The 15,927-nt window shown below is 42.0% G+C and overlaps 1 protein-coding gene across 9 annotated transcripts in view; it reads right to left on the bottom strand.

The window, feature by feature from the left end:
- Window positions 1-15,927, bottom strand: part of frmd4a (FERM domain containing 4A) — a 94,934-nt gene that overhangs the window by 17,338 nt on the left and 61,669 nt on the right. For 8 of the 9 annotated variants that reach the window (XM_080304762.1, XM_080304761.1, XM_080304763.1 and 5 more), the window contains exons 2-7: window positions 12,990-13,055; window positions 8,648-8,742; window positions 6,912-7,004; window positions 3,923-4,007; window positions 1,947-2,003; window positions 1,126-1,148 (exon numbers count right to left, since the gene is read on the bottom strand). In XM_080304762.1, coding sequence (XP_080160888.1) covers window positions 1,126-1,148; window positions 1,947-2,003; window positions 3,923-4,007; window positions 6,912-7,004; window positions 8,648-8,742; window positions 12,990-13,055 — 419 coding nt within the window. Of the gene's footprint in view, window positions 1-1,125; window positions 1,149-1,946; window positions 2,004-3,922; window positions 4,008-6,911; window positions 7,005-8,647; window positions 8,743-12,989; window positions 13,056-15,401; window positions 15,541-15,927 lie in introns of those variants that run through there. The other variant, XM_080304764.1, reaches the window with a different exon arrangement.

Genomic DNA, 15,927 nt, shown 5'->3' with positions numbered 1-15,927 from the left:
GCAGGAGGTCTTAATACCCAACTCTAATCCCCCAGCCTCTCTCCGGCCTCTGCCTAGGCCTCAGAAGATTGGGGAAAGCCCTGGGAACATGACAACCTATGAGCTAAAGCCCTGGCAGAGATCCATCCACCCTGCCCGTCTGTTCCTTAATGTGTGAACACAGCTGTGCGTCTGCATTGACTGATACTCACTATGTAGCTATTTATTAAGTATACCAGTTGGGTGGACAACTTTGGGATACATGATAACAATCTGAAGTGCAAGCTGTGCAGAAAAACATCCAAAAAAATAGTGTTTTGTTCAAATCTTTTTCTTTAAACTGTTAAATGCAGAGAGAAATGAAGCGCTGTTTTACTAAGATTCAATTAAGATTACTGAAACGTAGTCAGATTAACATAAGCCGCACTGAAAATCAGTCAATTTACTGAATTCTTTGGGAACAATATGATATGCATTTAACAAAGGAAATCAGGTGTTTGGCTTGAAAACTGTATTTTAGGAGGAGACGTAAAACTAAAGTTATGATGAGAAATGCAAAGGGCAGGAACTATGAGCTTTTAGAAAAAAAAGATTTATGTGTATGTGTGGGAAGAAAAAGGGTAGGAATGTGAAGTAATGTCTCCAGAGTGTGTCACATTCCATCCCTATTGTGTTTATTTACTCCTTTCACTGGTTGAAATGAGGTCAAAGGTGATTGCTGTAGTAGTATGTTTTTCATGCTACAATAAAGGGATGAGGAATCACATACATTTAAGCCAACATCACACAGATGAATATCAGAAGGGCCACATGAGGTCCCCAGCTCACATAAAACTTGCACATAAATTAGTATTTTTTCCCCTAATAAGTCAAAAATGAAAATATAACCCAGCAGAAAAGAGAAAATCCGAACGGCTCAAAACTGGTAGGAGAAAAATAAGAAAGTGAGGTAAATCAAATTAAAGGCACAGATATAGGTGATCAAGAGGGGAGCAAAGGACCACATCCAGACCATAAACCACATCCAGTCCTTGAAAATGTCAAGATACTTTGTTAGCCGTTAGCATATTTAGTTTTTAGTGGCTTTGTTGCTTTTAACAACCTCAAAAAGGACATAATAGCTATGATGACTATGAGTATACATACCTAGTGAAATCACCTTTAGCCTCCTGTGAAAGAGAAAAAAGGGGAAAAGGAGGTCAAAGATGATAGGACAATTTATACAGGTGGATATGTGAGCACTAAACAGTGGCCATAAAATGTGCTTTTAAGTTTTTTTATGCTGGAATCAAGGAGAAACATTAAACGACCATCTGGAACGAAACTTCTGAAGAGTTACGGAGCAGATACCTGACACTGTGTGTCTGCACCTGCACACGGAGGCCGAAAACACGCACCCACATTACTCAGCCTAGTTTATGTGTAACATGACCTTGCGAACCACGGTTAATTGACTTACCTACTCCGAGAAAGGGACAGGAAAGGGAAAGGGCTGGAGTCGAGGAGGATTTGTGAAGCGTAAGTGCTTCTCTGTGACAACAGCTATTCCTGTCCACCATTTATCTGGTAGACCAAAATTTGTGTTACCAAAGTCAACTGAGGTTTTTAGGATTTGAAACCTCCCAGCGTTACTGCAGATTAACGTCAAATTGATAGCTACATTAGATAATGAGAGTTTAATCGCTCACAATTATTACTGCAGTAGATAATGTGAGTTTAATCATCGTCAATTAGGATCAAAGGCTTGTGGAGATAGTTTGGAGGAAAACTTCAAACGGTTTCAGAAAAGAACAGCCCCTGGAATAACTTGTGGTACACACACCGACACACAAACAAACATACAACACACACACACACACACACACACACACACACACACACACACACACACACACACACACACACACACACACACACACACACACACACACACACACACACACACACACACACACACACAAGCTTACTTGGAGAATGTAGGAAGCCAATTCGAAGACAACCTCACTGTCTACTTCAATTAGCTCCTGCAAAAAGGGGAGAAAAGGAGTGAGCAAAGGCCATTGGAGACATTCACAAATAAATAAAACACACTTTGATCCCTGTGGGGGTAAAAAGTGGACATTCCTGAAATGATCACTCATTTCATCAGTCGAGATAAGATGATATTTCCTTTCACTTAGATGCCAATAACCCTTCTTTTTTTCATGATGTCTTCATGCAGAAAGAGATCAAAGATTAGAGACAAAGTGGAGGGGTTTGGGAGAGGGGGTTGAGGGGTTGAGGGTGAGCATGGATGCTCTGGTTTTTGATTACTGAGAACATTTACCAGTGTGTGTTTTAAATGCATTACTAGGGACGCACTGATCTACAGGTATCTGCCAATATCAAACCCTGTTGACTGATATTGTCCTAAGATGGCATTTACCAATGTCAGTGGTCATGGGTATTAGCATTACATATTGCTATACCAACTCAGAATTTAACCATGGATGCATGCATGTTTACTACTGTTATATAACACGTAGATGAAGAGATAAGCAACAAGCAGGGAGAACAGACAGAGACAGACATGCAACACTGGTACAAACATTTGTGATTTAGTGACATGTGGTGCGTTCCTGTGAAAAATTTGCCAAATACTTACTTTGGGAGTAAACATATATATGACATGATATGTGTACATTAACAGAGAGGATTAGTGGGCAGTGAGTAGTGGGTCACCTATCCCAGGAATGTGCCCTTTACAATTCACCTCTTAATTTGATGGAGGATCAAACAGCCAGGATGAAACACTAGACAGAACAAACCTAACGTGGGTGTACCACCCAGTGAGGCTGCAAATCAGCACACACTGTGTGTGTTTGTACTGTTTTTTCACAGCACAGCAGAAACTACAAGAATAGTGACTGCAGGAAGCACATTTATATCTGCTACGCTGTGCTGTTTCTCTTTCTTTTTTGCTTTCCTACACTGGTATTTAGCTAATATGAGTTGTAATAAATGAGCAGATAAAAATTGGTATCTTGATGAAGACGCTTTAACATGTTTACTAGCTGGACTGAGCATGAATCCTTCCCTTTGTGGGACTTTGCCAGCCTTTTTAACCATCCTGAAATATTGCAACTGCCGATATTTGAATGTCTTGCTACATACAAGACGTTTTAGCACAAAGAAAATGAGTCTTTAGACACTCTCACAGTTTTCTACAAGGCTTTATTAGAACATTTCAGCTCAGTTATTTACAGTTTCAGGCTGCACACGCCCTCTTCTGGAAAAATTACATAACTGTTAGATACTGGTGTCTATAAATGTGCTGTATGCTGACCAAACTATAACTAGATGCCCCTGCTTGAATTTTAACCAGTTAAGTGAAGTGGATAGCCTCTCCTTACTCTAAAAAAATGTACCATATTAACTGAGTGGTAAAATAATTCCAAAATCTTTCCTCCTTTAAATTGTCTCTTTAGGCAACTTTCTGGAAGTATGTATTCCAGTGCATAATTTAAATTGCTATTTAAACAGCCAAAGTAATTGTGGCGTAGCGCTGACAGATGGCAATGAAAATCATTTGCTAGTTGCTGAAATGTGGAGCAGCGCATGACATGACGGGTAACAGATGATGCACATGGTTCACATTTTCTGCTTCAGCAAATCAGCACGCAGGACCGAGGTCCAAGCTTTCCTCTTGTGGCATCTCTTCATTTAGAAAGAAAAATGGGCTAAGGAAGTGGCACGCAACATGAAGCCCAGCACTCTATGCAATTTCACCATAAAATGTAACCACTGAAAGCCAAAAATGATTTAAGGCCAGAAGAAAAAGCTTGGCTTTAAATGCAATTTCACAGAGGATTCATATCATTCATATAGCATGTAAAGATAAACCAAAGGAGAAGGAGATGAAACCAGCAGTACTTGAAATGCAGAAAAAAAACTAGCTATTTACCTTGTATATGATGGACTTTGCATTAAGAAAGAACAGTTCAATGGTGGCGTTATCCTTCAGGTAGGATATACTCTCTATGTAGAACCTGAAAACACAGAAGAAAATATAAACACTCCTGCAGCTTCAAAGTAAGCAAGGGTGTTCATTGACCTTCAGGAAACAGAAAGAAGATACATCAAGGAGTGTTTTTTGTGTTTGCTTCAAAAACAGAAGCTAGCATGCAGGAAAGCTATGAAAACGAAACTGTGCAGATGTGACTGAAAGGTTGCAGTGGTGAAAGTGACCAGATGGGGGCGCACCATACCAAAGGCTGATCACTTATGCCAAAATCCTTTCCCTTCCCCTTACGCCACATCGCCACAGTGGCTGGCAGTGATTCATTATCAGTTTGTGAGTGTGTGCACATTCCTCAATGTGAATATGCACGCACACACACGCAGATTGAATGTGCACATGATGCACTTCGCTGTGCATCATCAGCAGTGTGCAGTGATCACACGCGCTCGCACACAAACACAGAGTACTACCACACACAGAGATGCTGTCACTTTCTGGCGAGAGAAACACAGTAACCCACTTCTGGCAGAGCGGTGAGCAGGGAACTAACACAATAATGCAGTTTAAATTTAGCTCATGAATGCTTGCAAAGCCAGAGGGAAGCTGGAATGGTGCACCAGGAAGCTACTCGTTGTTATCTCCTCTCTGGTGAAAACACACATCAAAAAGATTCCATATAGCTCAGCTGCTCTAAAGTGTCACCTGACATCTTCTTCAGAGATGGTAAATCGTTTGCTGTTAATCGTGTCTTTAAACCTAAGCTAAGTTTTACAAACCAAACCACTTCATTCACCCACTGGTACATCACTGGTGGTAAAGCTTGTCATACACAGATGTGAATGAGCTGGGAGTCAAACTGGGAATTGGTGCGATTAGCGGATAAATAGCTTAAATCCCCCATCTGGTGTGCATAAAAGAGTTCAGTTTACTTGATATAGCTCTGTGAACAATGCGATCAGCAAACATGTCCTTATGAATATAAATCGGAAATGCGCGTGTTGATTTCAGTGCTTATGGGTCTATATAGGCATCGAGTGAGAGGGATTGCAGGCAGATCAATAATCGGGGGTGTGGGGGGGCTTAATTCGCGTTACCCATTGAGCTGCAAGAGAGAATGAGAGGTGCTTGTCAATATTCAGTGTGAACATTTAATTAAAGCAGCACGGTTGATGAGACATGCCCACACTGCCAGCACAGCAGCAAGCATGCAAAAAAAGCACCCACTGAATCAGCAGGAGGTGGGCATCTGCCTAGCACTTATTGGGAACGCACGCATCACACAAATACCTCATGAGAATGCAGAAACGTGACATACAGAGAGAAACACGCACCCACACATAAACACACATCATACTTCATATTAGACAAACACACCCCCGCGCATAAACAAACCTTATATTGTGCTTATTAAAAACAATATGCTCAGATTGATAACAGATTCAGGCCTGGCATTTGGGCTGATTGTTGTTCCACTGCAGTCCACAGTCTGGATCTGAATGTGTGCACGTGTAAGGATGTGTTGAGAGCGGGTGTATTCAGTACTGTGACATTTAGAGAGATTAAGGTTAGAGATTAGACGGAACTGTGATGATGAAGAAGGGGGATGAAGCCTCAATGAGGTGTCAGAGTTCACAGTGTCATCGCACTACCATCACATCCTCAAACACCCATTAGTCTGTGTAAATACACACACAGTGACCCTGCACCCCACACAGCTAACCACCAACACTACCACTACAGCTTGTATATGCAGGCTCCTGGGAACAACAGGACCGTTAGTTAACGCAGGTATAAACACAATTAAGATATTCTGACTGTATTGCTGTGGCATTGTGCAATGACGCCACTAAGCAGGATACAGCCAGCGCGCTAAGAATATGCTTTTTCTAAACAGCTCATTTATATCGTGTCTCATGACTTGAGCCACGATATAAATGCCACCATGAAAATGACTCACTGACATTTTGTCCATGCGCATCACTTCGCTTTACACTATTAAACGTTTTATAGCAATGTTGTGCTGGAGAATTATACGGTCCTAGCATTTATATCGATGTAACTCTGACGCAGCTCGTGCACAAACCTGAGCGGTGTAAAGAAAAAAACAGGACAATTCAAAATAAAGCCTTCGTATTTTTCCAATTTTATTTCAGAGGAACCTGTATGTGCATAGGAATGTGTGTTTTTTCATGTCACGTGGATTGCTTTTTTTTTTTTTTTTTACAAGCCTATAAAATATATAACACCACTAAATGCAATCATAAACAGCTATATGCTGAATTTTGGTCATGCCTGTGTCTGTATTGCAATTCTTCTGTCCTACAGGAGGGTCGGTGGAAAGAAAACGAGTGAACTGTGGTGCAGTTTTATAATCCTGTCACAGTTGGTCAAAAGAAGCATTTTGTTTTTAACCAAAGAGATGACTACAGTTAAGCAACAGCAAGAAAGTCATGGTGGGCTTATACAAAACAAGGATAATGACTGTGCTGTTCAGTGTTCCACTGAAAAAGGACCTTTTTTAAATGAGTTTGCGAGTGTTTTTTGTCAAACAGCTTCAACATAAAGATGCACAGTGCTGATTTCTCCACCTCCCCAAACCCTACCCTTATAGGAAAAAGGTTTCTGGTATTTTGTTTGTTTGTTTGTTTCGAGTACAGTCGCCATGAATCCGATGCTATCTGCATGCAGTGCATTCTGATGAAGTATGAGAGGCTTGCCATTGGCTGAGAGGCCCTGTGGTGGGAAGTAAACACTGCGATCAGAACAATTTCACAGGGGCTTTTCATAACTAATCGTATTAATCTCTTCCTATTATGGCATGAATGTGTGAGTATACTCAAGAACGTACAGACTTCTTTCTTTCGTTCCCACATACATCTGCAATCAGACAATGATTGGTGTGAGGGGACTAACTTGCAGAAGAAAGACTCACCTGACACAGAAGTAGAGGACAATGGGACCAGACTTCTTGGGGAATTCATGTTCTAATACCCTGCGGTCCAGCTGCAGCCAACTAAAATGGCCCCTGATGGGGAAGAACAACCATACAATCAACACTATAATTCAGAGATGTCTTAATATCAAACTAGGGTACACAAAGGTTCATCTCATGAAACAGAACACTTTCTACTTAAGCCATCCCATTTATCTTTTTTGTCACACTTTGCTTGCCTCTGTCCCCCTCTTCTCTTCCCTCCCCTCTCGTTTCTCTCTCTTTGTTTCCAACAGAGAGAAAAACCGCACAGACAGCTTGTCACCCTGGTTACCCTGCATGGTCTCCTGAGCAACTGAGCAACATCTCTCTCAAACTCTCCCTTCTTCTGTTTCTTGTCTCTCAATCTCTTGGCCTCCTGTCCCCAACACGCAGCCTCTTTGACCAGTGAGCGGTCAGAGCTCAGGCGTCTCCTCTCCCCAGGCAAAAGCAACAAATCTACACATCACAGAATTAAGACTCTATAGTGGACAATGCTTCGCTGGACAGACACTGGCAGTAGTCGCTACCATGTAAATACCAAAGAGCAGAGGCCAGTCTTGCTTGACATCAGTGGATGCATGAGATAAAACAAAAACAGAAAGGCAAAACGGCCATGGCGATGTTTGCCTGCATGTAAATCGCTGGCATCACTATCATGCCGTGGCGTTTCTGCCTTTCTAGGTCAGAAAACCCAACAAAGCTAATTTGAATGTCATGTTTGCATTTCAAGCACAGCTCTCATGGCAAGCCTACTGGCAAACACAGACTTGTGATCTTTGCTAGTCCAGAGAAAGATAACCACCCACATCACTTCACTTCACGGTTAAATGTGATCTTCACAGATCTTCATTCTTTGCTTTACCGACAATGATAAAGACAGTTGCTGACAAAATAAATCTGTTTTTTTTTATTTTTTAAATCACTGAACAACAAGAAAAAGACAAATTAGACATGTAAGCTAAACTAGATTTTTCTTTTCAATTTCATAGTTAATTAAGCCTTAACAGGAAAAGTGCTCTGGGAATTCCTCAAGAGAAAACCAATCCAAAACCAAATGCCACATTATTAAAGTGGTGCTTTTGTACACTGTGCTACAACTTAAGTTAATCTATGAGTATATATTTTACATTTAGTCCACCATTATCAGTTTTGTTCACTAGTGCTACAAAGTCCAATTAGTGGGCACACAGAGTAAAATATAAACGGTTGTTGTGGAACGGTAGCCATGTGGAAAAAGATTTTAAATTATACCTCAAAACTGAACGCAATCAAATGTAATTAGAAACCATACCTGCTACTACTCATTATCCCTGACACTAACTCTATAGCATTTATTTAAGGCTTTCTATCTTTGTCATTGGCATCTACAAACACACTGTCCACGACATCAGTGTCCATGACACTGGCTTCAGCCAACCATGAAATCAGAAGCCATGTTCACGTGCACTCCCCTCTGATATCCTTGTTGCTTTGCCTATGTGCACAACAAACAGCACCTGAACTTTGATACTAAATTTGCCTATGATTACACTACTGCTGACCCACATGTTGCTTTAATAACTTTACTGCTACCAACTGTGTATCAGATCTGATGCTGGTGTCATTTACAGTGATCTCATGTTACAGCACTGAAAAAATCCAAACAATTAAGTTAAATTAAAGACTGAGTGACATAATATTTTATTTTAACTTACGTTTCATCTGTGTATGCAATTCCAAAGTACTCCTTCTCCTTTAGGTTGAAGTGAGAGGCCACAAGGTCCAGCAGGTCTTTAGCCATCAGCTTGGGCTGCAGGAAGGAAGATATACGAGTTTGGATTAGGCTAAGGTTGTTTTAATCAGCTGTCATGTGTGTGTGTGAAGTGGTTTGCCACACTGTAGTTTAATTGGAAAAGTAGATGTAGTAAAACTTTATGCTAATGTATTATATCGGCTGTTGAGTTACCGCAATGACTAAGCATTTTGACAAACACCAGGGAGGAGAGGGAAAGGGCCAGAGTGGAGGAGATAAATGAGAGTGAGAGAGCAAGAGAAAGATGGATGGAGTGCGTGGATGTTGCTGACAGTGCAGGTACCCTTCCCCTCCCCTCTCCTTCCTGACCCACACCTCCACTGCAGAGTCACGGCTATGGGCTGAACCACTGTATTGCAGAGAGATGCTAGCACAAGAGCTATATAGCATGCAGATCACCTTAAAGCAAAGCAAGAGTCCAGGGAATGCTGCCATATGCTGCTGGTTTGTCACATCCTGAATAAAAGTGCACCAGTAACTGAGGTTAACCATGGGTGTGCCTCGCTGCCTACATTTACGCGCACAAACACACATGCATACACACTCATCTGCATGCAGCCACAAGACCGTGTTATACAGGCCACTCCCAGCATACAGAAGGAGCACATGAGTTTGTACTGTCTAGGAGAGGAGGGCATGAGGAATACATATTGTCTGAAACCATTTTTCTACACGTGCCCACACACACAACAGCGACATTGTAGTGCCATAGTATCCACACTCTTAAGAGCCTCTTCCTAATGTCCTATAGTATCTACTCACTGCATAGCTACAACTTCAGTGTCATAAGCTACTGAGAGCTATTTAAAGGGAAGGAGGTGATGTCATGCAGACACACACACACACACACACTACCACATCTTCACTGACCTAGATCCCATATAATCACGATGCCTACAGTGATCCTGCTACACATAAAGGCTCAGGAGAGATCAGAATTGAAAGAGAGAGCTGAAGGTGAAGTTACCGCATAAGTTGATTCAACCCTATATTCACAGATGTAAACATTTCTATTTAAATGTCTCGTTAAGAGTAAAATTTCCAAATACATATTTACAGAGAGAACAATTGCAAATTTAGCAAAGATAAGATCGGGAATGTCTCTGAATATTTTTTTGTTCTGCGGCTGTATGTTTACATTGCACAAGCAGAGAAGCAGAGGTTAGAGTGATGATTTTCTCTTTGTTTTGGTCCTGATCTGTGTGACTCAACTGAAATTGGTACTCCCATCCAAAACAGGTCTGATTGGCCCTGTCATTTCTTCCAAATGGGAGAGCAGAAACTTAGATGATCTACACTAGAAGTCTTTGAAGCCCTCAACACATTTTATATGTGGAAATTTTAGGTTTTGAAGAGAGGGTATCTTTATGGCATTAGCAGTAATACCTGTTTTGGTTCAGTCTGGGGAACATGCTGCGATGGTCTTTCATTACCACAGAGCAGCCAAACTGCTGTGGCAACAATATCAATTAAACAACATCCATCCCACCACGGTGTAGCAAGCAGTGAGCGGGTAACAGGGACATATTGGCACGTTGTTGGGCAGATGATGGGGCGCTAAAATAAACCCCAGATACGCTGTTAAAAATCAGGAGTGTATTACTGAAGATTAAGAACAACACAGGAAGCATTTCTCTAACCCACCATTTCCACAAGCATGCGTGGCAGCTTATTTCTGGGATTACAGATACCAGATGTGTAATAATGTGATGTAGACAGAGAAAGACAGGCAGTATTGTAAGTGATGCGGTACACTAAACACACCCTAGACATATACAGACCATGCAGACACACATTACATACGCATACACTATGGAGCCATCTATCAGACTGTACAGTTCTCTGAAAGCTTAGACAGCATTACTGCTAATAGATATTTAGCGTGTGCCTCCTCAGCAGCACAGGTAATTAACAACATAAGAATTACAGGGAGGTGTAAGCGAGTAGCAGACACACTAAAGACAAGTGACAAAAAAACGGTTGCACACTTGGCTGGCTGGAAACAAGTCATGGCCCGATCTCTGCAAACACCCAGTAAGGTCTTTGCTGCCTTCAGAGTTGCTCAGATTTATGAGTTGCCAACTGATTTATTAGTTGCAGCCTATCCCCTCTAAGGCTGTCTAAGGTTAAGGCTTTTTGGAGACACATGCTGCATTATTATGATTTTTCCCTGCACAATAACCTCTTCTTATATTTTTTGCTTTGCATACGGACTTAAAGTTTACTGAACTTCCCCTTCATATTATGTAAAAGGACTCAGTGATGTAGAAAAGCAACACTGTTACACAACTGAACCTTATTTACCCTTTAGCCTCGCAACAGTCTAGGCTACGTAAGTAATAGCTTCTGTACTGATATACAATTTCACCGAGAGGTGTGTTTGGTAGTTAGCTTTACATCTTTACAACCTGGTTAATAAGCGCGCTGTCCCTCTGGTACATTGCTCCCTGCCAATGAGGCATTGCTCCACAAGCAAACCACAGAGGGCACGCTATCAGACTGGAGGAAGTAGACAAGGCTAAATGACTCTTCTGGGATTAAACAGCTGGTCAATGTTACAACTCACTGACAGGAGTAGGAGCCTTTCTTCAGATGGTAACTGGCTTGTGTACCTGGCATGCTTACAACAAGTTTCATGAAAACCTCAATGGGACAGACCTGACAATGGCGCTGTTTTACGATCGGGGGACACTTATAAATAAACACAAATTATAAATAAACACACTGGTTTAGACTGTTTTTGAAATGTGAACATCCAAATCTTTTTTTTTTTTTTTTGCAAACAAGCGGAGGACTGGACTGCTTTTTAGTTCAGTGGAAAACTTAAGAATAACACTGTGATTCTCTGTGGTCCCACTAACAACTCAATGACCTGCAGAACATCCGCCTAACGGATGGAGGCAAGGACAGGGACTGAGAGAGAAAGAAAGCCAGCAGTTTCCTGATTTATGTGACAAAAGTTTGTTAATGACATCCACTTTTCTGACCTTTTTGCCAGTCTTGTTTCTTCTCACAAACGCGGTTAACACAGCCAATTTTTATCACTCACTCCTTATCCGAATATACCAACAAAACTCTTCACATAAGCACTACATTAAGAAATATTTATGTTAAAGCCCCAAGTTGTCTTTTTATTTTATTTTTATGTACTGAAAGAAACGAGAAGAGCAATAGAGAGGGTGGATGGATGCAAGATAGAGCTGAAACATTTGTATTTGTAAATTGAGATAAAGCAATGGAAAGACAGGTAAAAAGCTAGCCAGCTGTTGAATGAGAAAAGAAGACATGAGGAGCCAAGAGTGGAGAGACAGACAGAGTGACTAAGGAAGAGGAGCAGAAAAAGAAGTACCAATTTGAAAGGGAGGATCAGTTCTGGCAGAGTAATCAAATCAGAAAGTCAGCAGACCTATCCTTGGCTCTCCTCTCCATTTTCTCCTCTCTCTCCCTTTAGTGTCATCTCCTTTTCATTCCTTAGCCCTCATCTCATTTTTCTCTCTCCTTCTCAACCTCCCGAGCTTCTGCGTCAATCGTTCTATTCTCTGCCTGCTGTTCTTCTCCTGTTCCAGGGCAATTACTTTCTTTTGTCTTTCTCTGTTTCAGAGGAATCGAGTAATGGTCAGACCAAAGGGAACTATGGGAGGTTAGGAAGAGTGTAAGGAGCTCCTAATGAATCCATTTCAGTGTATCTAGCCAAGCCAAAAGAAAATAAAAAGAATGGCAAAAGTCAATATCATTAGCAATCAATGAAGACCTTTGGTATAGAAAAGAAAGCAGACCAGAGGAGAGTTGCAGCTGAAAGCTGAAAAAGGTAATGGTAAAAACGTAAATGAAAGAGAGGCAGTTTTTTTTAGGATGGTGCTGTTTTTATTCATTACTACAGAGAGGCTTGCTGGGAGAACTAAAGGCTAAAAGCAGAGCCAGGGTAATTGAAGCAAAGGTTTCCATTCAGGACTCGATCGAGTGGAACTGTATGTCAGGATTCAGAGTTTAAACAGGCACTGCAAATCAGTGCTGCGAGCGCAACCTATGTGCGCTTTTATGCATGTGTATGAGAGAGATCAGGGAAAGCATCAAGAAAGCGCAGCGTCACCTACTCCTGACCAAATTTCCCTTCGTCAGCAATAATGGAAGTCACTTGGGACTGCAGACATCACTTCTCCCTAGCTGTAAGGAACTGATAGTCTGTAAAGTGAGAGGGGAGAAAGGAAAGAAAGAACTAGAGGTCAGGAGGAAGACACGCTCACCTGAACGAGGAGCTCCAGCTTCCTGTCGTCCAGCAGATGGACCTGACATCGCCGGCCCTCTGTCATCTGAGAAATAGAAAAAAATGCATGTTTCTTAATATACTTGTTTATAACAGCTCATCCAAACATACACCTGTATCCCACTATTCTACAGAACTACATTGTTACAACTCATGCAACAAAAATTTGGTACATTTCCAAATGACTCATATATTTTGCTCAAATTGAAAAACATCATTGTGCCTCTCATCAATAAGTACAGTATGTGAGCAATACCCTGCATGACAGGCTTGGAGTTTGCATGTGTGTTAGCTCGAGCCATAACAAGGTTAGCTGATCTAAATACACACAATGGGCCTTGCTCTGTTCCTCACGGACATTTTTAACATTCCTCCTTGAGCAGGAAATCCACTATCCATCAGAGGACTAGTGACCAAAGTGAGGGAAGCTGCCTGCTGACAGTGTTCACTGGAGTGTTTGTCTGTTTTGCTGATACCAGGTTTGCTGAATAGAGCTCCAAAAGAATGAATAATATCCGTCTGCCAAGGTCAGGCGTAAACAGTGAAGCAGGTGCAATGATGAAACAGTCAACTGTGGGAAAACACGTGTTAGACCAAATATTTTACACGGCAGACAAAGCCAAGCCGTCTCTGCAAACCTGCCCTAACATTTGCTACTCAAATACAAACAAATCCAGGACCAGGCCTTTAACATTCACTGCATAAACACTGCCGGACATTTAAAGCCATGTGAAGAGGCTGGGTCTCAAGTGTTCTGCATTTTTGGGTGTACGTATGTTTTTCAGCACATGTGGAGATCCTCCACGATTTCACAGGAAGCAGGGACCCTGAGGAACACAAACACCCTTTGGCTCCACCCACGCTTCCCTCAAATCAGGGAGATGGGGACTAGAGAGGTTGGAGGATGGTGTGTGTATTTGGGGGGGGGAATAAAGAGACGGGGGAAACATCACCATTGTCCAAAACTCCTCTCAAAAAACAGATGCTATTAATCTGAACACAAGTATAACTGGTTTGTAACTCTATCAAGAGGATCATATTGGCCTCCTGAGGCTATTGTAATTTGGTAAGGGTGTCTCCTTAACAAAGTTAGCCTACTTTGTCACCATTTGTGCCAGCTTGCATCGGGGTGAGACTTTAGCAAAGAGACGATGATACCAGAAAAAGTGAGGGAAAGAAGTACCGCAGCACTCATCCCAGTGTGAACTTCCCCAAATCATTACTGGTGGGCGTGTGTGGCTTCTAGTGTCTTTGCAGGGTTCAGCTTACCCTCCCCCTCGCCACTGATCCCCTGTGGTTTGAGGGTTTAGATTGGGTGCACCTGTGCACACAGTCAAGTGACACACAAACCCTTACATTTTCCATCCTTGCCCTTTGTTTTTATCCCCCATCCTCCTGTCCTGGAGTTACATTATATCTCTGAAAACACTATGTGTTTATACTGTACACAGTGATTTTAATTACTACCATAGCTGCTTAGTGGTAGGTTTAGTGGTGCAGATGCAACCAGATGTGAGCTGTACAACAACTCAGAGATGTCAAGCGCAACTAAGGTTGCTGTAAAGGCATAACATCGCATTAATCCACATATTTTTGCTCAATTACTCAGCAAAAAACTAGAGTATAATAATCAAACATTTAAAGTATCCTGTCTGCAGAACACTTCAAACTGTAATGTGGCATGCACGCTGTCACTGGGACTCAGCTTGAGGCACATGGGAATAGTGCAAGTCTTAATGTCAAGGTAACAAATCACTGCCCTGAGGAACAAAAACTAAGCAGCCCAATCTGGCACAAACAGATGGGTTTTGGCCACAAAACTGCATGAAAATAAATGTAATAAGTCTCTATTACAAGGTTGTTATCAGTAAAGAAGGCTGACAAAAGTAGAAAATGAGGAATTTTCAATATAACACAATCTAGCTGCACCATGAGCTAAATAATATACATTGTTACAAAATGTTTCTTCTTTACAATGCAACTCTTCTGAGAGAAACAGTGGCCAAAGGCACATGTGCTGCTGGCTGCATCACCTTATCCTGTTGTGTGATTCATGATGCATTCAACAAAGCAACATTTCTGACCCCATTAGTGGTCAGGTCTCAATTGGTTAACATGCATCCTCAAGCCTGACTCACCACCAAGAAACGCTGATATTTAAAGACCAGAGATGAAAGTGAGACATATACCACTACAGTGCTGTCTGAAGCAGCCATGTTCACAGTGTTTCATTATTTCTTCGCTGGGGCTGACAGCACAATTACACACACACACACACACACACACACACACACACACACACACACACACACACACACAGAGAGAGAGAGAGAGTTGACAGTGATGCTTGGTCAGTATAAGCGACCGCAGTAAGGTTATCATTAGTTAGTACCTTGCAAATAAATGCTCACTGCCACTCACAGAAGCCGGCTCCAAGAAGGAGAGAAAAAACAAAAATAATAATAAAAAATTTTAATCCCAGAAAGAAATGAGTCGTGTTGCAGCCAGAAAATCCTCAAAAAACACCCGCTTTTCTGTCCGGCCTAGAGGATGAGGCACATCAGCATCCATGTTTGTGACCATTAGTTAACGTTAGTTGCGAGCTGGCCGTATAATCCCGTCTTCTCACGTCTTCGCCGTTCAAGCAAAAAAATAAATAGGCGCTAATTAACGGCGACCGTGGAGCGTTTTTCAAGCGAGGCTTCTCTCTCATCCCTCCTTGTGGAAAGCACTCAGCTCCACGGTGCTAGTCCTGGACGACCAACCCCCGCCCACCCCCTCCCCACACCTTTCCCTACCGGCACCGTGCACAAACGGCGTGTGAACGTGCGGAACGCGGGAGACCGTACCATCGGTCGGCAACCGAGGGGGACGGCCGGAAGAAGCGGCTGACTGTGCTCCAGTCTGCCTTCACTTCG

This window comes from Astatotilapia calliptera, chromosome 7 (assembly GCF_964374335.1).
Source record: "Astatotilapia calliptera chromosome 7, fAstCal68.1, whole genome shotgun sequence".
In the NCBI taxonomy this organism is placed as follows: domain Eukaryota; kingdom Metazoa; phylum Chordata; class Actinopteri; order Cichliformes; family Cichlidae; genus Astatotilapia; species Astatotilapia calliptera.
The sequence above is the reverse complement of the archived record's forward strand: the minus strand, read 5'-3'. Positions and strand labels throughout refer to the sequence as shown.